We start from the raw sequence: 24,391 nt of genomic DNA on the forward strand, positions 1-24,391 counted from the left end.
GACACCCTCTCCTTCGGGCTGTATTCAGATTGCAGGAAACTACCCAACAGAATCCACGGAAGAGAGAGGGAGTGGGGGCCGCCAGGATCCAGAGCCTGTCCCTCTTGGTCCACACCAGGGCCCCCTTGGAGTGTCCTTAACCAGGCTGTCAGGCCCTTCGTGTTGAACAACTCATTATTCAGTCAGGCATCTGGGCAGGAGGCCTCATATTTCTTAGTTCCTGTAAAAATTCCCATCGCATTTAAGGACCCAGCATCACTAGCTTGGAGATCAACGCACAGGAGAAAACAGGCTGCAGCAGGAGCCAAATGCATTTCTATCTGACCCCCTACATGAGCGCTGTAACCAGTGATCGCCCCAGCCAACCTTCATGGAGCCTTTACTACCAGTCAGGGTAGCAACCCCCTGAGGTAGATACTGCTGTGTCCCCACTTTCCAGGTGAGAAAACTGAGGCCAAGTGACTAGGCCAAGGTCACATAACTCATAGGTGACAGAGCTGGGATTTGAACCTGGCCAGGCTGCATCTAGAATCCTTGCTTTTAATCTGTATACCAACTCTACTCAATAAAAATAAACTGTGTGCTACGCATATAATTTTCAACATCAGCAAGTAAAACCAGCCGTGGTTTTTTCCCATGTGGAACTTACCTTCTAGGGGGAGAGACATGGTAAACAGGAGACAGAATAAACAAATTGTATACTGTGGGGAAGTCATTAAAAATAAAATCTGCCAACCGCCTAATATCCTCTTCACAACTGTAGAGAGGATTCAAAGAGTTTTTTTATGGAATAAGCATTAAGTCAGAATGTGATTCACATGGGCCGTGATGAGCAGTAGATGTGACATGTAAATGACGTAGTGTGTTAGCAGGCGATCAGTGCTCTGGGGAATAGAGCAGGGGAGGGGAAAGGGGGCCACAAGAAGTCTGGGTGGGGAGACCCTGAATTCTGAGATGGACTGAGATGGACTGAGTATTATATGGGCCAAGTTTCTTTTCCATACATGCATTGTCAATAAAATTTTTACTACTGAGGTTTTCCAACATACCCCAAAGTGGAAGCGTGTAAGGAGCTCCAACAGTTAGTTCCTGGCCAGTCTGGTTTCATCTCTCCTCCCACCCCCTTGCTCCCCAGGCAATTTGAAGCAAATCTTAGAAATCACACCCTTCTGCCCATAGCAATACATTTTTTTTTTTTTTGGCGTTGTGCTGCAGAATGTAAATTGGTGCAGTCTATGTGGAAAACACTATGAAGGTTCCTCAAAAACTAAAAATAGAGTTTCCATATGATCCTGTAATCCCACTGCTGGGCATATATCCGGAGAAAACTAAGATTCCAAAAGATACACGTACCCCCATGTTCACTGCAACACTATTTACAATAGCCAAGACTTGGCACCCACCTAAATGTCCTCCACAGATGAAAGGGTAAAGATGCAGTACATATACACAATGGAATACTACTCAGCCATAAAAAAAGAATGAAATAATGCCATTTTGCAGCAACATGGATGGACCTAGAGATTATTATACTAAGCGAAGTAAGTCAGAAAGAGAAAGACAAATACCATATGATCTCAGTTATATATGGCATCTAAAATATGACACAAATGAATTTATCTATGAAGCAGAAACAGACTCACAGACATAGAGAACAGACTTATAGTTGCCCAGGGGCAGGGGGGTGGGGGAGGGAAGGATTGGGAATTTGGGATTAACAGATGCAAACTATTTTCTCTAGAATGAATAAACAACAAAGTCCTACTGTATAGTACAGGGAACTGTACTCAATATTCTGTGATCAGCCATAAGGGAAAAGATTATGAAAACAAACATATATATATATATATGTATATATATACGTATAACTGAATCCATCACTTTGCTGTACAGCAAAAATTGACACCATATTGTAAATCAACTCTGCTTCAATAAAATAAATGTTAAAAAAAAATTGAGCACAAATTGCAATAAACACATGAAAAAGTGTTCAACCTCCTTAACCAGCAGGGAAATACAAATGAACACCACCCCACACCCACCAGGAATGGCTAAACAAACAATAAAACCCCAAGAATAAACCAGTAGCAAACACAATAAATCAGTGTCAGTGAGATTGCAGAGTGATAAAATAAAATGTGTATTTTGAGGCAGGACAAGAGAAAATGAAACACGAGATTCTCTCTGTGTTTGGACCTCCTCTCTCCCTCCCTAATGTGCAGTGCGCCTCTGCAGCACGCATGAACCAGAGCTCCTCAGAGATGGCAGTGCCTGCTCAATTGTAAAGACTATTTTTTCCCTTTCTTCTGATGATAGCAATGTAACTTCCTAAAGAACAGAAAGCTCTAGGGCGGGGGGGTGGGGCGGGGGGTGGGGGGTATTGTGACTTGCTGCTCCATTTGTACATTCCTACCTGGACTAGGTAGGTATCCTTGGTGAATTTTTTGTAAAATATCACGTGTCATTTTGTTGTACGATCCTTTGTCTAGAAAATGTATGTGACTGTACCTTCGACTTCTAATAGGCAGAACAGTTCTCAGAACTTTCTGAGAATCTGCTTCCCCGAGTCGTAATCCTGTTTGACTTGAATAAAATTCCTTTTTTTTTAATGTGTATTTGTTTTTTTTTTAAAGCTCTTTATTGGAATATAATTGCTTTACACTGTTGTGCCAGTTTTTGCTGTACAGCAAAGTGAATCAGCTGTGTTTATACATATATCCCCATATCCCCTCCCTCTTGTGACTCCTTCCCATCCTCCCTATCCCAGCCCTCTAAGTCCTTTTTTTTTTTTAACTTGAGAGTTTATTGAATTTTCACCAACATTTTCTTGGTGTGGTCAGCAGGATATCAGAGCCTCCCACCAGAGGACACCTGGAGTCGCCCTTGAAACTCTGAGCCCCACCAGCTACTTGGTACTCCTCGGGTGCTTCGGCAAGTTCTGATATCTGGACATCACCGCTTAAATGATGTCCTGAATTTTACTCCAGCTTTTTTTCTTGGGACTTGGAGTGCTGAAGGGGTTCTGGTACAGTTCCTAGGCTGGGACATAGCGGGAACATTGGAGTGAAGTAGGTTGTCTGTCCTTTTCTAAAATTTGGCTTAAGTGGGGAAGATCATGTGTATGTGGACTGTTTGCTAGCGACATGAGAGACTGAGCCTGCTTAGTTCTGAAGAAAAGGGACAACTGCTCCTTCTGGCCACGAGGTGGTCTGAGGTGACTGAGAACCTAGGGGAAGGGTCTGAGGATCAATGCTTGTAACGTGTAGCAGTCCCGAAGAGAATCCCACTACAGTCATTAAGTAAATTCTGCTTGTCATGGAGGCATAATAAAGGCTGATCAGATAATGCCCTGAGCACCCACGGCAGTTTTAGACCGCTGAGTTTTAGAAACTCAGGCACCTAAGAATACCGAACCAACACATGGGTAAGTCCTTGCGGAGTAATCTCAGAAGCAGCACACATGCGATCCATCACACTGCCCTCAGGAAGTTGTTCCGATCATACCTGAATTAGGCTACCAAATTAATAATGGGAAACCGTGCTTCAAAGGCCAAACAGCTCCTGGATGTGCAGCTACTCACTGGAACTCTGGCGGGCTTCAAGTACCATTGGAACAAAGCCAATGGTTGCCAGCACTTAACTCCTAAATGGCCAGGAGGGAGCTCTTTTGACATTTTAGAGAAAACCAGTTTGATAAAGTTCTGACCCCAAGAGAATAAAAGTATTCCTAGGAGGGACTTCCCTGGCGGTCCAGCGGTTAAGACTCCGTGCTTCTGCTGCAGGGGGCGCGGGTTCGTTCTCTGGACCTGGAACTTAGATCCCGCATACCTAGAGCCGTGGCTGATTAAAAAAAAAAGTATTCCTAGAAGAAAGCTTGAGGTTATAACTTTTATTATATCCTTGAATTGTAAACATAGCCCACATCACCAATTAGTAGAACTTAAAACTGAAAGGAAGGGGGAAAAAAAAGGGAAAGAGGCTTTATAAGTTCAAGCAGGAAAATTATGAGATCTGTGTCTGTCTGGATGCATCTATGTCTGTGTGTATATTATAAATAAGTTATATCCCTACCTCCAGATGGTGTTATCAAAATTAATTTGTAAAAGAAGTCTGTTTAATGGACTTAGTAAGTGCTTACAAATCAAATATTTCTAAATGTTACCAAAAACTAACACAAATTTTTAAAGGAGCACATGATCTAGAATTAATCTTTAATGAACAAAAACAAGTTTAAATTGATGGTTTAGTTAATACAGACATGCCTTTAGAGTCAACAACATTAAGTAAAATACTTTTATTGTAACTGAAAGTCAATAAACTCATATTATTGGTTACAAAATTTGTCAACAAGATAATTAATGGTATGATGATATTTTCATAAGTAACAAAAAAGAGATAAATGAGATAAAACCTTTTGGGTGATCCTTTAAGAATAATATGTTTTATGGTATGTCTACCTGAAAATATTTTCTCCAGATTTTTGGCAACTTGAGACTTTAGAGATCTACTAAATCGAATTAAATGATGGAAATTCATTGAATGTCTAAATCATTTTTAATAAGGTAAAATACTGAAACATTAATTGTTAAAGAAGTCTCTGTTTATCTACTCTTGACCACTTATTACAGACTATGAAACTATTAAGAGATATATGTTGTGCTTTATTGAAAGATTGTACTACCTGGTGTACCCCCCAAAAAAATAAAATAAAATAATAATAAAAAAAAAAAAAAAAAAAAAAAAAAGAAAGATTGTACTATGAAATGGCATATATTTTAGAAATTAATTTTTAAAAGGGAATCCTAAGAAGAGAGTTTTATGCATGGTCAAGACTGACTGAGGTTTGATTGAATTTAATTAAATAAGTGAATTTTGTGATATATAGCTAGAATTTGTTTTTTCCTGTGTTGAGAGCACGAAGTTTTCTTGAAATATGGGTCTTCTTTTGATGACAGATTGTAAAGTTTCTTTACCGGTGACTACCTGCACTTGCCTTTGAGATCTTTTATTGTAATTTTGGTTATACATAGCAGTATTGTTTCAAGTGACTTCTGATTCTATTTGACCAAAAGTTTTATTTTTTTTTATTAATTAATTTATTGGCTGTGTTAGGTCTTCATTGCTGCTGCGTGTGGGCTTTCTCTAGTTGTGATGAGCAGGGGCTTCTCTTGTTGTGGAGCACGGGCTCTAGGTACTCGGGCTCAGTAGTTGTGGTGCACGGGCTTAGTTGCTCCACAGCATGACGGATCTTCCCAGAATATACGTATGGGACCAGAGAAGTCCCGTACATATATTCATATATGTGCAGTATAACATGTGAGTATATATAGGTCAAAATTAAATTATATGATTGTTTCTTTTGAGGCAATTGTGTATCTCAAATTCCTCATATTCAAATTCCTCCAGTTGACCTAAAAGTATCCTCCAGAGCTAAATTGTCCAAAAGTGTATCTACTCCAGGACCACACACTACATGTGGTCATGACTCTTAGATCTGTTTCAACCTGTCACAATCTCCTTTTGATGACCCTGGCAAGACACCGTCCCCCCTGGGTGTGTCCTGTGCTTATACTGCAGGTGGGTGGGGCGGTTCAGGGTGGTTACATCAAAGGCAGCAGCAGGCTTCACCTGCATTCCATCAGGATACCTGGAACTCCTGAGGGGTCCTGCAGCAGTTGCGACTGGCCTTGACCCCTGGACTGCAGTGGGGACAGCCTGATCCTGACACTGCATGGTTCTCTGTCACCCTCATGACTGGAACGTCACAAATGTGGTGTCACTGTACCCACATCCACCTCCTGCCTAATGCTTTTTACCCTAATTGATCATCTTTGACTCCATGATTTCCTTAGGGCTTAAGAAATAGTGTTCTAACTTTTCCATTCTTTCTATTGGAGAACACCTTCTATTGGTGTTTTCTTCTGTAGAGCTCTCCCTCAACTGGGACAACTCCTTACTATGAACCAAGTAGTCACCAAGGCTGTAACATTATATTTCTATTAAAAAGAGATGAGGGACTTCCCTGGTGGCACAGTGGTTAAGAATCTGCCTGCCAATGCAGGGGACACGGTTCGATCCCTGGTCCAGGAAGATCCGTCATGCTGTGCAGCAACTAAGCCCATGCACCACAACTACTGAGCTTGTGCTCTAGAGCCTCTGAGCCACAATTACTGAGCCCACGTGCCACAACTACTGAAGCCTGTGCACCTAGAACCTGTGCTCAGCAACAGCAGAAGTCCGTGCACTGCAACTTAAGAGTAGCCCCCACTTGCCTCAACTAGAGAAAGCACGCATGCAACAACGAAGACCTAACCCAGTCAATAAATAAATAAAATAGGTTAAAACAAACAAAAGAGTTGAGACACTTTTGGTAAAATAATATTATGTTTATTACCTATGATTGGCAGATATATTCCTGATTTATTCTCTCCATGTGTGAAAAGAATTTCAAAATAACAAAATTTCATACACCATACAATTCAGGGCAGGGTTGGGCTCAGAGGACCACTTCGTTGTTCACAAGGTGGGCAGAACCCTCTGTCTCCAAACATTTTTTTGAGCTAGTTTGACTTTCAGCTGTGAGTCCTGAGTCTTAAAACATCAGGTTAGGGGTTGGAATTTTCTCAGCTACAGGGACAAGGTTCTAGTTCACACAGGAGGGACCAATAAAGCCTCTGATGCAGAACCAGGAGACAAGGGCAGAGGGCACTGGGGCTGAACCACGGGGACCTGGCAGTGGGGGGAGGGGGAGGAGCCCTCTCCTGATCCAGCACTTGCCTGTGCTCACCCCTGCGCCCCCACTCGGTAGAACAGGGGCTGCCTTAGAGCAGCAGCAGCCAGTAAATCTGGTGGAAGACCGTTCCTCTAGTAGCTTCCAGAATCTGAAGATAGGGCTCAGTAGGACGCTTGACTGGACCTAGGAGATCCCCGGATGCCAGGAGAGCTACAAGCCCTTGATTACTGAGATGGCCCTGCCCATGGTCCCAGCTCCTGGAAAGCACCAGTCAAGTTAGTTTTTGCAAGGACGACCCTCAACTAGGACAGACGGAACCGCACGATGACTTTGGATTCGGACATAGAGAGTACATATTGCTCAAGCCAATAATCCAAGCCCCAGACACTGTGGTCAAAAAACACAAAGCGGACACCCTTCTTGAGGTTGGAGAACACGTGTCTGACCTGTAGGCAGAAAAAGAGGTAAGCGTCATTGTGCTATGGCCTTCCCATCAAAAGCTGAGTTGGGGACCTTCTGGCAGGTGGTATTTTCCATAGATGGCTGCAACAATGTCTCCAGTTCCACATATCCTTCTAGAATCAAACTACTCCTCACCCAGGGGTAGAGTCTAATTCCCATCACCTTGAATCTGGGCGGATTTCCTTGTCACCAAGAATGTGGTGGAAGTGATGCTGAGTGACTTTCACCAAGTGACTTCCATGACTGAGTCAAAAAGGCAGTGCAGCTTCTGCTGGTTTCTCCAGAAGCCTCATGGTGGAGCCCTGGGCCACCAAGAAGCAGCTGACTGCCCTGAAGCCGCCATGCTGTGAGGAAGCCCAAACTAGACCAAGCAGAGAGATCCCAAGGCCAAGCTCGGAGACTAAACTGAGAGCTGCTTGGCCAGCCACCAGCTGCTGTACACACACTCACACCCCACCCTGCCCTTCAGCTCCATCCAGTGTCTGCAGGCAACTACATGAGAGACCAGGGCCAGAAACTCCCAGCAGAGCCCTACTCATAGAAACCATGAGAGGTGATCAAATGAATACTGTTGATATCAAGCCACTAAATTTGGGGGTAATTTCTTATGTAGCAATAGATCATCATATAGGCCCCACTATCCTTTCCGCACTCCCCTGTCAGAGACTCACCTTAAAGGAGACACGGTTTCTCCGCCTCTGGATGGGAAAACCTTCATGAAAGAAACGATGCAGGACGTCATGGTTGGCATCCAGAAGTCCAATGACTAGATGATACGTGTGGTCACTGTCTTGTAGTTCTTTCCAGCTGTGGGAGAAGGGAGATCTGGAAGACTGGACTTGCCACCCCATTTCTTTGGGGGTCTGCCTGCTCTTGCTGAATAGCCTTCCCACATGTGCAAATCCAAAATGTGAACCCTACGACCAGCATCACTGTTGTCACCTGGGAGCTTGGACCCTCTGCGTGTCCAGCGAATGCATTTGGGCTAAACCCACTCCCCAGCCTTTCTGCACGCACATTCATTTCAGAAGTAATGGCCTAGAGCCCCAATGTGTTTTTCTTATCAGTGATTTCAAAGGATCTAAGGGGATCTAAATAAACTGGTGATGGGATATCCAGCAACATTCAAAGACACAACACCCAATGTCCGTCAGTGATAAATGGAGAGTATGGTATATTCACATAATGAAATATTATAAAGCCGTGAAAGTAAATTGCAGTTATGTACAATTACGGATGAATTTACAAACATGTTATTGATTAAAAAGCCAGATACACACTATATACTGTATGACTCCATGTGTATTAACTACCAAAATGGACAAAACTTATCTATGGTAACAGAATTCAGGATGGTGCTACGCTTGGGTTTGAAGTGATAAGGAATGGGGCATGAGGGATGCTCAGGGTGGGGTTTGCTGGCAACATCTGTTTTTCATGTAACTTAAGAGTAACGGGTTCTATAAATACACAAACAATTTCTTTTACAAAGACTTCACATCACTCTGCTTCTTAGAATTACATGTCTATTCAGCTTCTCCCACAGAATCGTCCCTAATGCAGTGTTAATACATTTTCATGTTCTCCTGACTTTCTTTTCAAACTGTTCTATGCCAAACACACACACAAATATAAATATCTATTTAAAATTATTCCTGTGACCATGAAATTCTAAGTGGTAACATTTTCTCTTTTGGATTTAATTATTTCCCTATTAGTCAACTTCCAGATTTAGTCCCAGATTAGAATCATCTGGAGTCTTTTTAGATTTTGGCTGCATATTGTGGGATCCTAGTTCCCTGACCAGGCATCGAACCCACGCACCCTGCAGTGGAAGCACACGCAAGCAAGAGTCTTAACCACTGGACTGCCAGGGAAGTCCCTAAATTTTTGTGTAGAAAATAATTTCACCTTGTCCAAAGGTATGGTCTTTGCCCTCTGCTACTAGAGGTAATCTGTGGACTGTTGGCATGTTGTGTCTGACAGGAGTATCTTTGTTCACCTGGGGACCCTGGATCACAGTGACTAGCCTGCCGATATGATTTGGTGGGGACTGGCCACAGCCACATAGCCTATAATGGGGGCGAGCCACACCAGGAAGACCAACCATGTGACTTAGGATGCCTCACACAATGTCAGTTGAGCTGGAGGCTGAGATTACACACATGATAAAGCCCCTATGAGAACTTAGTTGACCATACACCTTAGTGAGGGGCTTTCTCCTCCTGTAAAACTGAAGGATTATGAGATAGCAATTGAGAAGCATAACCAATGATGCTCCCACCATAGATGTGACCTGTAACTGAGTGATTTGAGAACAGGGGACATCAAATTGCAGAGGATTTGGAATTTGCCTTGCTTTAAATCATCTGGGTCATGTATCCCTTGGAAGGTCCTCACAGACCCCAGTTTCCAGACCATCACGACAGAGCACAAGCTCTGGAGTCAGACAAGTATGGGCCTAATGCCAGGTCCTGCCACGCCCTAGCTGTGCCACCAGGGGAAGTCACCTCCCCTTTCTGAACTTCTCAAAATATACTTTCAAAATACACTTTCCCACAGGATCAAGGATCCTGAAGGGTGCTGAAACAGGTCGCACTTCAAAGCACTGGCTTTGTGCTTGGCATATAACCCTATCTTATAAAGATAGGGAAACTGAGGCACACCGTGACTTGCCCAAGGTCACAAAGCTGCACAACCAGGGTTTGAATGTGGGAGGTCTGGCTCCAGAATCTGACCTCTTAGCCAACTCTCCTATCTTGCCCCCTCCTAAACCAAGGGGCATCTCACTCACAGTTGAGACAGTTGGACCCAAGTCCTCTGTATAGGATCCAACCTGACATCTTTCAATCCAGGTCCCTTTGGGGGTTAGGGGAGGGGTTCAGGGAGTGTACTCTGATAGCTACTAAAACTCTGATGCTGGTGAAGTCATTTCCCTCTCTGCTTCACCCTAAGGGGTTGTTAGGAGGCCTCAATGAAGTCACTCAATGAAAGGTCAGCGCTCAGCAAAAGGGCTGTTTTTATCATCACACTCACCAAGCAGAGACACAAATATCAATCTTTCCACTATCCAGGAGTTCCGGCCACAGACCCTCCTTTTCCAAGTTCAACATTTCTCCCTTGTAACAACACCTAAGAAAGAGGGAGAAAGGTCAATGAGAACCAGTGAAAACTCACAACCGCCTTGGTCCTTGGGGAATAGGGATATTCACCTGTAGGAATACCGTAAGCTTGTCTGTGAAATGGCCCCAGGCCTGTCCCCCAAGTTTTGCTCCTCTCCCCGGCCGTCTCCACCGCTCTGCAGCGGACTGTTCCAGGAGCCTTCTGCTAAATGAAAAAGGTCTGTGCCCAAGTTCCTTGCCTGTCCCCCGGCCCACAGATAAGTCCCAGGGGTTGCCAGTGTGGCCTCGCCCTCTGCCTCCTCTCACTGGCTCTATCTCTGCCCGCCCACCAAGTTTTAGCAATCCTCCGCACCCTTCTACCTGCTCTAGGAGGACCCCTTTCCTGGGCTCCCCACCTTCGCCATTGGGGTTCGAGAGGAGGTCGCGCCCTATGGGTCTGCGCTCGCAGAAGCGGCCCAAGACGCAGGGCCTGGGGTCGCTGTCTTCAGGGGGCAGGTAGGTGCGGAGGATGGGGGACAGGGAGGCGTGGTCTCGGTCCAAGATGCTCAGCCACAGGTGCTGGCAGTCCACCAGGTCGCGCCAGTGCCGGCACACAGAGCGGCAGTGCCCGAGCAGCATGTGGGGGGGCACGTGGACCAGCACCATCTCGAGCAGCTCCACGGGCAGCTGGCCCAGACCCAGCGTCTCCTCGGCTTCCAGATCCGGAGCGGGGACCCGGGCGGACAGGCCCCCAGAGGCTGAGGCGCACGTGGTCTCCTCGTCAGGCCCGGCTGCCACTGCCGGAGAGCCAGAGTCAAGACATCAGGCGCCTGCAGAGTCCGCAGGCCACGCCCCTGCCTCCCACACCTCGGCAGCCACCTCCCCATCCTCACCACCCCCAGCCCCGGCCTCAGGTCCCCAGATTCCCAGCCCGCCCTTGCCAGCAGACTACCGCAGCCCCTCTCCTCCGCGTGCACCACAGCGCGCTGCAGCCAACCCCGTCTGCGACTTCACAGACCCCCGAGTCCTACCAGGCATCTCAGCCAGTGCTCCTGCCTGGTGGGCCATCGCCTTGCCTCGCTTGCTCCCATCTCCACCTCTACTCTTTTTATTCCGCCAGCCTCTCCCTTCTTAATACCCAGCACCAGACCCCCGCCCCACCCCCCAGCCCCATCCTCCCTGTGAGGAGCCGCTGTCTGCCTGCCCCTCCTGTCTCACCTTGCTGTCCCTTCCTCCCAGACTTACCTGCCAGCCCCTCCCACCCCTGCCTCCCGCCCTGTTCTCCAGACTTCCCCTTCTTCGGACTCCATTCAAACAAGGTAACTATGGAAACAAATTGCAGAAGCCACAGTCCAGGGAGGAGCGGGAGCTGCCAGGATCCAGAGTCTGTCACTCATCGTCTGCACCAGTGGCCCCTTGGAGTGTCCCTTGGGGACAGTAAGGGACTGTAAGGCTGTAAGGCCCTTGGTGCTGAACAACTCCTGTTACTCAGTCAGGCGTGCAGGCAGGAGGCCTTATATCCATTAGCTCCTGTAACAATTCCCACCACCTCTAAGGACCCAGCGTCACTAGTTTGGAGGTCATCGCACAGGAGAAAACAGGCTGCAGTAGGAGCCAAATGTATTTCTATCTGGCTCCTTAAATGAGTGCTGTAACCAGTGATCGCCCCAGCCAAGCTTCATGGAAGCTTTTACTGCCAGTCAGGGTAGTAGCCCCCTGAGGTAGGTATGGCTATGTCCCCACTTCATAGATGAGAAAACTGAGGCCACATGAACTGTCCAAGGTCACACAGCTAGTAGGTGACAGAACTGGGATTTGAACCTAGCCAGGCTGCATCTAGAATCTTTGTTTTTATCTGTATACCAGCTCTATCCAAGAAAAATCAAATACGAGCTACACGTATAATTTTCAACATCAGCAAGTAAAACCAGACATGGATTCTTGCCCACGTGGAATTTACGTTCTAGGGGGAGAGACATGGTGAACAGGAGGCATAGTAAGCAAATTAGTGACTGTTAGGAAATCATCAAAAATAAAATTCCCTGCCAACCCCCCAACATCCTCTTCACAATTGTGGAAAAGATGCAAACAATTTTTATTATGGAATAAGCATTAAATCAGACTGTGATTCACATGGGCCGTGATGAACAGTACACGTGACATGTAAATGATGTAGCGTGTTAGCAGGTGATCAGTGCTCTGGGGAATAGAGCAGAGGAGGGGAAGGGGGGCCATAAGCAGTCTGGGTGGGGAGACCCTGAATTCTGAGAGAGGGACTGACTATTGTATGGGCCAAATTTCTTTTCGACACACACACTGGCAATAAAATTTTTATTATAAGGTTCTCCAACATACCCCAAGGGGGAAGAGTGCAAGGAGCTCCCAGCTCCAACAGTTAACTCCTGGCCAGTCTGGCTTCATCGCTCCTCTCACCCACTTGCTCCCCCAGGCAGTTTGAAGGAAATCTTAGAGAGCACACCCTTCTGCCCATAGCAATACCTTTTTTAAATGTAATTTATAAACTGGGGGAATCTGTTTGATAATGAGATTATGAAAATGGATTATGACCCAGTCATGAGTTCAAGAAGTGGTTTAAAAAAGAAGTTTTAAAAATTCAAGTAGGATAAAAAGGCCAGATATGGACAAGTCAGTTTCCATTGTTCAGATTTCCCCCTCAAAGGCAATCTCTGCTAATTTTTGGAATTACACCTTATGCTGTATTCCAGTTAAAAAGAAAAGTGTAATTGGGTTCCAAAAGGGCCTACTGCCTAGAAGGTAATGATTAGAGCATGATGGCTCCCAGGAGAGGAGGGTGTACAAGGCACCCCAGGGGCCTTTTGGGAAAGTTAGGGGTGCATTTTGGTGTCACAGTAATGGGAGTGCTTTTGGGAAGCCGGGCACAGGACAGTGCCGCCCAGGGGAGAACCGTCCTGGATTCCTCCTCTTAGTCAACATCCTGTGTGTTTTCATGTAGGAGAAAACCTGTTAATCTGAGCCTAGAACCCAATTCCAGTTTGCATGTAAATGTAAAGAGTGTTAACAGACACTGAATGGTCCAGGAATGCAACTACTGGGTCAATTGGAAGAGTGTCCTTGGCTTTGTGGACACTTTACTATTTATGCTCCAATTCAGTAAAACCACAAAACCCCTCCATCTAGGCAGGGCCAGCTGTGGGTCTCATGGAGCGTTAGGGATCCACACAGAGTTCTGAACACTCTGGGGATTTTTCAGATACCCTGGGGAGGTTTTAAAAGCTGAACTCTGCAGACTTTCCTGGTGGCCCAGTGGTTAAGACGGCACCCTTCCAATGCAGGGGGCGAGGGCTCGATCCCCGGTTGGGGAACTAAGGTCCCACATGCCGCACTGCGTGGCCAAAAAATTTAAAAAAATAAAAAAATAAAATCTGCGCTCTGAATCAGGTCTGCATTTGTAACAAATTCCCAAGGGATGCTGATGGCTGCTCTCCATGGACCACAATCTGAATCTTGCTGGGCTGCACCCCATAGGCCTAGAAGTCCTGTGCTTGCCCAGCGTTAAGAAAGAGCCCGGAATCAGCAACAGAGACATCGGTGGTTTAATGGATGTGGGAGCTTACACGTCTGAAGCAAGGTTCTGCAGCGACACCCCACCTTGCGGGCGGGATGTGTGGGCAGGATGTGGTGACAGTCTTTGCTGCGGTGGATGGAGGAGGGTAGGGGGTGGGGCAGTAGGGGGGAGGTTACCAGTTATAGGGGAATTGAGGTCAGGTGGGCTCATTAGATACCAGGGAAACTAGTAGGAGGACATGTTTCTCACCGCCGCTTGGAGAAGAACAACCCCTAGCTGGGGACTGTATGTAAGGTCAGTCATGTGTGTAGGGTATAGGTGAAGCAGGCCCTGGGGGGGCAGGGGATGTACAGAGAACAAGAGAACAGCCATCCTGAGTGACTCGACCACGCAGTCTTATTGGGAGACAGCCCAGGTATCATTTGCATATTGAAATACATATTCTTTTAATTATGAATTTCTGGGGAATTCTCTGGTGGTCCAGCAGTTAGGACTCCATGCTTGCTTGCTTTTTTCTGCCTTTTTTTTTATACACTTTATTTATTTATTTATTTATTTATTTATTTATTCATTCATTCATTCATTCATTCATTCATTGGCTGTGTTGGGTCTTCATTGCTGCACACAGGCTTTCTCTAGTTGCAGAGAGCAGGGGCTACTCTTCGTTATGGTGTGTGGGCTGCTCATTGCCGATGGCATCTCTTGTTGCGGAGCCCGGACTCTAGGCACGTGGGCTTCAGTAGTTGTGGCACGTGGGCTCAATAGTTGTGGCTCAGAGGCTCTAGAGCGCAGGCTCAGTATTTGTGGCACACGGGCTTAGTTGCTCCGTGGCATGTGGGATCTTCCCAGCCGAGGGCTTGAACCTATGTCCCCTGCATTGACAGGCGGATTCTTAACCACTGCGCCACCAGGGAAGCCCTCTTTCTTCTTTCTTTCTCTCTTTCTTTCTTTTATCCCCATACGTAAGAAGTGGATTTATTTAGAGAGCAACACACGCCACAGACAGAGTGTGGGCCATCTCAGAAGGCGAGAGGGCCAGGACTCCATGATTTCACTGCTGAGGAAACAGATCCCACAAGCCGCGTGGTGATACAAAAAAGAGAGAATTTAAAATAATTATGAATTTCTCTCCCTTTAATTCACCTTTGAACTGTGCATATATATTTGCGATATTTTATTAACATTTAAAGAATTCTCTGTGGAGGTAGGTTTCATTATCTAAGTATTTCATTTCAAAGTGGTAAAGGCTGCATGAGAAATTATTTGCTATAAAAGGGGGGTGTTGGCTCTGACCCAGTGAAGCAACAAGGGTGGGCAGGGCAGTGTTGAGGGGGACGCAGGTGCCTCTCTCTGCTGGAGGTGTGGCTGGGAAGTTGGGGGAAGAACCCGCCAGTCTGGTTTGCAGAACTAGAAAATTCCTGACCCTCAGAGCACTGGGAGGCAGGCTGCATGAATATCCCAAGGACATTCGAAGCTCCACCAACTTGGCTTCCCTGCCCCTGGTTCTCCTATCCTGCTCACAGGAGTGGAGTGGAGAGCGTGGGGGTATTTTGATTCCAGGAAAGGAACTGGACTGGGAATGGGCCCTTTGTGTGGATGGAGGGTCTGAGGGATCCTAGGAGGAAGGAGGCAAGTAGTTCACAAAATCTCCTGTCTCAGAAGGGTGGGAGGGGTTTGAAGAGAGCCCAGCTCCCTAGAGGTAGGATTGAGTGGGAACAGCTCTGAGTGTTGGGTTCAAGCTCCTTCCTCAAGGTGATTCAACCCTTGAACGCCCCTCTCTCCTGGAGTGAGGCCAATCTGGGTGGAAAGATAGGATTTGAGGTAAAACCTTCTCAGCTCCCCATCCAGCCCAGCTCTTAGTGGGTGTGGAATAAAATTCATATTTATGTCAAGACAAGAAAAATTTAAACATAAAAATTCTTCTCTGCCCTGTGGCCTCACCTCTCCCTGCACTGTGCATTGTGTATCTGCACTATGCAATGATCAAACCTCCCCATCAGCAGGGATACCTGCTCAACTATAAACAACGACATTCTCCTCAAACAAAAACATTCTCCTCCATCAACAAGACAACTCCTTAAAGGATAATATTCCTTCTGATCTTGTAAAGGGTCTCAAGACCCACCATGATGTCACTTAAAACTGGATTCTGTAAACTGTCAATAATGCATCATTTAATGTACAGCTTTCTGTTTAAAAAAAAACTTAATAATAAACAGTGACTTGACCTCTAACAGGTAGAGCAATTCTCAGAGCTTTCTGAGATACTCTTCCCAGGTTATAATCCTCAAATTTGGCTCTAATAAAAATTTCCAATTCTATCTTATATCGACTGATTTTTTGTCAACATGGGTCAAGAGCAGAAAAGAGCCACAAAACCCACAAAATTTCTTTGCTCTAAAGAAGCAATTCCACCTACTGAAGCCACACTTAAAAATGAAACAATGGAGACCTTAAGAAAAGTTAGGCTAGAGCCAGTTTCCTAGGTAAAACACAACAACAAAATAAGAGGCTTTAAAATCAGCCTATTTGAAGGGGAAACACACCTAGGGAGGTTTTGAAAAGAAAGTCTCGGGTGGGGCAAGGAGTAGGATGGGCCGGGGAGGGCCTGGAGGGAAAGCCATGGGTATGGAAGGTCTGCTGCAGAAGGCAGAGAGGGAGGAGGAGAAGGGCTCCAGCCTGAGGGGGAGACGGGCTTGCAGGGTATGGAGGGGCCATCTCCCTCCAGGGGAACCCACCCTATCTAATGTCCATAGGACTGTCTAGCCAGAATGTCCAAAATCGCAGACCACGTGAACATGCCCTATAAAGGGTTTGGCCAGAGCTGCCTGCATCCCTGGTGGACCACACCCAGTAGAATTACTGCATGCTGCCAACTGCCCATTTAGAAAATATAAGTAATAGGTGATCACATATATTTTAAAAGACATTAATAATTCCTTAAGTGTGACAATGGTATTGTGCTTTCTTTAAAAAAGAGAGGGACTTCCTTGGCGGTCCAATAGTTAAGACTCTGTGCTTCCGCTGCAGGGTGTGTGGGTTTGATCCTTGGTCAGGGAAGTAAGATCAAGCATACTGTGCAGTGCAGCCAAAAAAAAAAAAGCAACCATATTTAAAAATAATAATAAAAACATAAAAACATATTAAAATACATGTTAAAAATATAGAAAGAGAACAAACATATGGACATCAAGGGGGGAAAGTGGGGGGGTTGGGGGGCATGAGGGAGATGAATTGGGAGATTGGGATTGCCATATATACATTACTAATAGGAAAAAAAATCAAATTGTACACTTTAAATATACACAGTTTATTGTATGTCATGTCAATTATATCTCAATAAAAGTTCTAAAAAATATAGAAGATAGGAGAACTAATGCATATTTATAATAATAATAAAAAATAAAAATATATTAAAAAATATATAGAAAAGGGGAGAACTGATTGGGGTTTGGATGTGGAGAACTGACCTTAAGTTGATAACTGTTTCTGGGAAATAGATACATGGAGGTTACAATATCTCCTACTTTTGCTTATATTTAGAATTCTCTATAGCAAAATAAAAAACCCTGTCAGCAAAGATGTTTTCTAAATGTGGTTATTTCTGGAAAGGAAGGGAAATTGCATTGGAGGATACTTTATATATTTGTCTATAACATTGTACTTCTACACATAAATGTGTAGAAAATGAGAAATTCAGATAAGCAAAATCAATAAGTGCAAAAATCATGACTGTGTGCTAAACACCATTGCCGTAAGCCTGTAATGCTTCAGTTCCTATTCCTATTCTTCTGAATATATATACCCAGAAGGTAATGCAGAATACAAATACATTGATATATGTATTCCATTTTAATTTCATACACACACACACATACCCCTATATATATGCATATATGTACAATATAAATAGAGGTATATATACATCAAATTAAATTATATGGTTGCTTTTTTTTCAGGTAATGGTCTCCATCTTTCCCTTCCTGTAAATGCGTGTCCCATGTTCCTCATATCCAAATTCCTCCAGCTGACCCAAAAAAATCCTCCAGAGCTAAACTGTCCGAACCAGTATCTACTCCAGGACCACACACTACATGTGGTCATGACTCTTAGGTTTGTTTCAACCTGTCACAATCTCCTTTTGATGATCCTGGTAAAACACCATCCCTTCTGGGTGTGTCCTGTGCTTATACTGCAGGTGGGTGGGGCGGTTCAGGGTGGTTACATCAAAGGCAGCAGCAGGCTTCACCTGCATTCCATCAGGACACCTGGAACTCTTGAGGGGTCCTGCAGCAGTGAGGCTGGCCTTGACCCCTGGACTGCAGTGGGGACAGCCTGATCCTGACTCTGCATGGTTCTCTGTCACCCTCATGACTGGAACGTCACAAATGTGGTGTCACTGTGACACTGTACCCACATCCACCTCCTGCCTAATGCTTTTAACCCTAATTGATCATCTTTGACTCCATGATTTCCTTAGGGCTTAAGAAAGTGTTCTAACTTTTCCATTCTTTCTATTGGAGAACACCTTCTATTGGTGTTTTCTTCTGTAAAGCTCTCCCTCCTCAACTGGGACAACTCCTTACTCTGAACCAAGGAGTCACCAAGGCTGAATCATTGTATTTCTATTAAAACGAGCTGAGACACTTTTGCCAAAATAATATGTTTATTACCTATGATTGGCAGATATATTGCTCATTTATTCTCTCCATGTTTGAAAAGAATTCCATAGCTATGAGCTTTTACTTCAGACATGAGAGGGCTTCCTGCACCATGGGACTAATAAAGCCTCTGGTGCAGAACCAGGAGGAGACAAGGGCAGAGGGCACTGGGGCTGAACCAGGGGGTCCTGGCGTGGGGGGAGGGGGAGAAGCCCTCTCCTGATTCAGCATTTCCCCTGCTCACGCCTGAGCCTCTACTTAGTAGATTGGGAGCTGCCTTAGAGCAGCAGGAGCTGTAAATCTGGTGGAAGAACATTCTTCTAGTAGCTTCCAGAACCTGAATACAGGGCCCAATAGGACCCTCAGACTGGACCCAGGAGATCCCAGGATGCCAGGGGAGTTACAAGCCCTTGATTACTGAGATGGCCCTGCCCACGGTCCCAGTTCCTGGAAGGCACCTGTCAGGCTGCTTTACAAGGATAGTCCTTCACTAGAACAGACGGACCCGTGGAATCACACTGGCATTGGGCAGATAGATTCCATATTGCTCAGGCCAGAACCCCAAGTCCCAAATCCACTGTTCAACAGACACAAAGCGGACGCCCATCTTGAAGTTGAAGAACACATGGTTGACCTGTAAAAAGAAAAAGAGGTAAATCCCATTGTGCCATGGCCTTCCCCTCAAAAGCTGAGTTGGGGGCCTTCTGGCAGGTGTATTTTCCATAGATGGTTGCAACAATGTCTCCAGTTACACATGTCCTTCTAGAATCCTGTCACTCCTCACCCAGAGGTGGAGTTTAATTCCCACCCCCTTGAATCTGGGTGGGTTTCCTTGCAATCAGGAGTGTGGTGGAAGTGATACTGAGTGACTTTCACCAAGTGACTTCCATGACTGAGTCAAAAAGGCAGTGCAGCTTCTGCTGGTTTCTCCAGAAGCCTCATGGTGGAGCCCTGGGCCACCAAGAAGCAGCTGACTGCCCTCAAGCCACCATGCTGTGAGGAAGCCCAAACTAGACCAGGCAGAGAGATCCCAACGCCAAGCTCTGAGATGAGACTAAACCAAGAGCTGCTTGGCCAGCCACCAGCTGCTGTACACACACTCACACCCCACCCTGCCCTTCAGCTCCAGCCAGTGTCTGCAGGCGACTACATGAGAGACCAGAGCCAGAAACTCCCAGCAGAGCCCTACTCATAGAAACCATGAGAGATGATCAAATGAATGCTATTGATATCAAACTCCTAAATTTGGGGGCAATTTCTTATGTAGCAATAGATCATCATAGGCCCCACCATTCTTTCTCTTCACTCCTGCCAGAGACTCACCTCAAAGGGGACACTGTTTCTACCTTGCTGGATGGGCATAGGTGTAGGAGAGAAGTTATGTAGTACAGTGTGGTTGGCATCTAGAAGCTGGACAGTTAGCTCATATACACAGGCCGTGCCTTGTTGGTCTATCCACCTGTGGGAGAAGGGAAATCTTGAGAGTGGAATTTACTGCCCCATCTCTTTGGGTGCCTCCCCCACCTGAATGGTCTTCCCACGTATGCAAACCCAAAACGGTGCTGTGGTCTGCAAGACTAGCACCATCAGTGTCATGTGGGAGCTTCGTCCCACTGCACCCCCAAGCAAATCCATCTGCACTAAATAAGCTCCTCAGCTGGTCTGCATGCACATTCATTTTAGAAGTAATGACCTAGGACTTCCTAGGTGGCGCAGTGGTTAAGAATCCGCCTGCCAATGCAGGGGACATGGGTTCGAGCCCTGCTCTGGGAAGATGCCACATGCCACGGAGCAACTAAGCCCATGCGCCACAACTATTGAGCCTGTGCTCTAGAGCCCGTGAGCCACAACTATTGAGCCCATGTGCCACAACTATTGAAGACCACACGCCTAGAGCCCATGCTTTGCAACAAGAGAAGCCACTACAATGAGGAGCCTGCGCACCCCAATGAAGGGTAGGCCCCGCTCGCAGCAACTAGAAAAAGCCTATGTGCAGCAACAAAGACCCAATGCAGGCAATAAAATAAATCAATAAATAAATTAAAAAAAAAAAAAGAAGTAATGACCTGGAGCTGTGCTCTCCAAGGTACCTCCTCCCATATAATTTCTCATACTATGTTTCAATGGTGGCAAAGGACGTCATTTCCAATGTGTACAATGTTGATGTTTTAAGATACAATTTACTTATCAGTCATTTAACAGGATCCAAGGGAATCTAAATAAATTGGTGATGGGATATCCAGCAACATTCAAAGACACAACATCCAATGTCCATCACTGGTAAATGGATAGATTATGGTATATTCACACAATGGATTACAAAGCCACGAAAGTAAACTGATTTCAGCTACATACAATTATGGATGAATTTACAAACCTGTTATTGAAAGAAGCCAGATACACATTATATACTGTATGACTCCATATGTATTAAGTACCAAAATGGACAAAACTTATCTACGGTAACAGAATTCAGGATGGTGCCACCCTTGGGTTGGAAGTGATGGGAAATGGGGCATGAGGGGTGCTGAGGGTGGCCACTGCTGGCAATATTCTGTTCTTGGTGTTCGTGACTGTGTTCACTTTGTAATAATTCATTGTATTGCACACCCAAGATGTGCATTTTTGACGTTAGAAATTAAAATTTTAAAAACTTAAAGAGTAACGGGCTATATAAGTACACAAACATGTAACTTCCTTTACAGAGACTTCCCATCACTCCACTTCTTTGTCTAGGAATAGCCTGCCAATATGATTAGGTGGGGACTGGCCACATCCACACAGATAGTCTGCAATGGGGGCGGGCCACTCCAGAAAGAAAAACAATATTACTTAGGCTGAATCACAGTATTGGTTTATCTGGAGGATGAGATTACACATATAATAAAGCCCCAGTAAACTCAGAGGAGCTTCCCTGGTTGGCAATATTCCACGCATACTGTCACCCATGGAGGCCAGGACAGTCACGGGTCCTGACTCCATGGCAAGAGGGCAATGGAAGTCTGGTGTTGGGTACTTCCCCTGGATGCTGCCCCGTGATCTTCCCATGGCTAATTTTAATCTGTACCTTTTCCCTGTAGTAAACTGCATAAGAGTTTTTGTTCAGTTCTACATCTTTCTAGTCAATTACTGAGCCTGAGGGTGGTTTCTGCAAGCCCAAGGTAGTTTTGGGACTGTGTCCTCTAGCTTTGCAGTTGTCTCTAAACTTCTCACAGATGCTCAAGCCTGCTCTTCCACCTCACCAGAGCCTCGGATATAATGTGTCTGGAGTGTGACCCAGGCATTGGGAGTCTTCAGTGTTCCTGGGTGATGTCTGGCAAAATTTGGGAGTCACTGATTATTACAATCAAAAGGTACACCATTGCTCTGAGGAACACAAATATGCTTCAATAATTTTATAAATGATTCAAGGAAAAACCTAAGCCTATTGTAAATACATCTCCTAATGAGATGGGTTTTTTAGAGGGGGTGAGTTTATGATGTCTTGATTGAAAGTGAATGTGGTAAGGCCAAAATTTCAAATGGCCACTTTGCCTGTCTCCCCAGAGGTCTTCACATATACACCTTAGTGAGGGGCTTTCTTTTTCTGTAAAGCTGGAGAACTGAGAGATAAGAATTGGGAAAGTATAAACCATATGATGTGTCTACCATAGACGTGATCTGTAACTGATTAATTTCAGAACAGGGAACATAAAACTGCAGAGGATTTGGAATTTGCATCCCTTAAAATTATCTGGGTCATGTATCTCTCAAAGTCTTCAGGAACCCCAGTTTCAAGACTATCATGACAGAGCACAAGAGTCAGACAAGTATGGGCCTAACGCCAGGTCCTGCCACGCCCTAGCTGTGCCACCAGGGGAAGTCACCTCCCCTTTCTGAACTTCTCAAAATATACTTTCAAAATACACTTTCCCACAGGATCGAGGATCATGAAGGGTGCTGAAACAGGTCACACTTCAAAGCACTGGCTTTGTGCTTGACATATAACCCTATCTTATAAAAATAGGGAAACTGAGGCACACCATGACTTGCCCAAGGTCACAAAGCTGCAAAGCCAGCATTTGAATGTGGGAGGTCTGGCTCCAGAATCTGACCTCTTAGCCTACTCTCCTACCTTGTCTCCTCCTAAACCAAGAAGCATCTCATTCACAGACAAGACTTAGTTGGACCCAAGTCCTCTGTACAGGATCCAACCTGACATCTTCCAATCCAGGTCCTTTTTGGGGTTAGGGGAGGGGTTCAGGGAGTGTACTCTGCTAAGTACTAAAGCTCTGATGCTGGTGAAGTCATTTCCCTACTGCTTCATCCTAAGGGGTTGTTAGGAGGCCTCAATGAAGTCGCCCACGCCAAGGTCAGCGCTCAGCAAAAGGGCTGTTTTTATCATCACACTCACCAGGCAGAGACACAAATCTCAAGCTTTCCACTATCCAGGAGTTCCCGCCACAGACCCTCCTTCTCCAGGTCCAAAACTTTCTTTTTGTGACACCACCTAGGAAAGACGGAGAAAGGTCAAGAGAACAGGCACGTACTCACCACCACCGCTCTGGCCCCTGGGGAATAGGGACATTCACCTGTAGGCAGACAGGAAGGAGGCCTGGGAATTGGCCCCAAGCCTGACCTCCAAGTTTTCCTCCTCTCCCCAGCCGGCTCCACCTCCCTGCATTGTCCAGTTCCGGAAGCCTTCTGTTAAATGAAAAAGGTTTGTGCCCAAGTTCCTTGCCAGCCCGCCTCCCCACGGATAAGTCCCAGGGGTTTCCGGTGCTCCCTGGTGCCTCTGTCTCCTCCCACCAACGCCATCTTCGCTCCGCCCACCAAACCCCAGAAGCCCCGCCCATCCAGACCCTCCCACTGACTCCCTTGAGACCCCCTTTCCTGGGCTCCTCACCTAGGCCCGTGGGATTCTGGTAGAGGTTCCGTCCTATGGGTCTGCGCTCGCAGAAGCGGCCCAGGACGCAGGGCCTGGGGTCGCCGTCGGCGGGGGGCAGGCAGGTGCTGAGGATGGGGGACAGGGAGGCGTGGTCTTGGGTCAGGATGCTCAGCCACAGGGCCTGGCAGTCCACCAGGTCGCGCCAGCGCCGGCACACCTGGCGGCAGTGCCCGAGCAGCATGTGGGGGGGCACGTGGACCAGCACCATCTCGAGCAGCTCCACGGGCAGCTGGCCCAGACTCAGCGTCTCCTCGGGTTCAGGGTCCGGAGCGGGGACCCGGGCGGGCAGGCCCCCTGAGGCTGAGGTGCACACGGTCTCCTCGTCAGGCCCGGCTGTCACTGCCGGAGAGCCAGAGTCAAGACATCAGGCGCCTGCAGAGTCCGCAGGCCACGCCCCTGCCTCCCACACTCCCCGGCAGCGGCCTCCCCATCCTCACCACCCCCAGCCCCGGCCTCAGGTCCCCAGATTCCCAACCCGCCCCTGCCAGCAGACTACCGCAGCCCCTCTCCTCCGCGTGCACCACAGCGCGCTGCAGCCAACCCGCTCCGCGGCTTCACAGACCCCCGAGTCCTACCAGGCATCTCAGCCAGTGCTCCTGCCTGGTGGGCCATCGCCTTGCCTCGCTTGCTCCCATCTCCACCTCTACTCTTTTTATTCCGCCAGCCTCTCCCTTCTTAATACCCAGCACCAGAGCCCCGCCCCACCCCCCAGCCCCATCCTCCCTGTGAGGAGCCGCTGTCTGCCTGCCCCTCCCGTCTCACCTTGCTGTCCCTTCCTCCCAGACTTACCTGCCAGGCCCTCCCACCCCTGCCTCCCGCCCTGTTCTCCAGACTTCCCCTTCTTCGGACTCCATTCAAACCGCAGGGTAAGTATGGAACCAAATTGCAGTCCAGGGAAGAGCCGGAGCTGCCAGCATCCAGAGTCTGTCACTCATCGTCTGCACCAGTGGCCACTTGGAG

The 24,391-nt window shown here is 46.6% G+C and overlaps 2 protein-coding genes across 3 annotated transcripts; both read right to left on the reverse strand.

The window, feature by feature from the left end:
* Positions 1 to 7,035: 7,035 nt before the first annotated feature.
* On the reverse strand, positions 7,036 to 11,364 carry LOC130838081 (F-box only protein 27-like). Its single transcript, XM_057710854.1, has 5 exons — positions 11,328 to 11,364; positions 10,670 to 11,093; positions 10,232 to 10,327; positions 7,867 to 8,002; positions 7,036 to 7,179 (listed from the first exon to the last, which is right to left on the reverse strand). Exons 1-5 carry the CDS (start codon positions 11,362 to 11,364, stop codon positions 7,036 to 7,038), a joined length of 837 nt encoding a protein of 278 aa, XP_057566837.1.
* A 7,158-nt stretch (positions 11,365 to 18,522) lies between these two features.
* LOC130839063 (F-box only protein 27-like) lies at positions 18,523 to 24,097 on the reverse strand. 2 transcript variants are annotated; one of them, XM_057712890.1, is made up of 6 exons: positions 23,928 to 24,097; positions 23,390 to 23,770; positions 23,076 to 23,187; positions 22,898 to 22,993; positions 19,828 to 19,963; positions 18,523 to 19,138 (listed from the first exon to the last, which is right to left on the reverse strand). In XM_057712890.1, exons 2-6 carry the CDS (start codon positions 23,637 to 23,639, stop codon positions 18,995 to 18,997), a joined length of 738 nt encoding a protein of 245 aa, XP_057568873.1. In that variant the 5' UTR covers positions 23,640 to 23,770; positions 23,928 to 24,097; the 3' UTR covers positions 18,523 to 18,994. The 2 variants fall into 2 exon arrangements, with proteins under 2 accessions (XP_057568873.1, XP_057568872.1); XM_057712889.1 differs by having other exon boundaries at positions 24,007 to 24,077.
* Between the last annotated feature and the right edge of the window lie 294 nt (positions 24,098 to 24,391).

Source organism: Hippopotamus amphibius, chromosome 16 (assembly GCF_030028045.1).
Source record: "Hippopotamus amphibius kiboko isolate mHipAmp2 chromosome 16, mHipAmp2.hap2, whole genome shotgun sequence".
Classification (NCBI taxonomy): Eukaryota; Metazoa; Chordata; class Mammalia; order Artiodactyla; family Hippopotamidae; genus Hippopotamus; species Hippopotamus amphibius.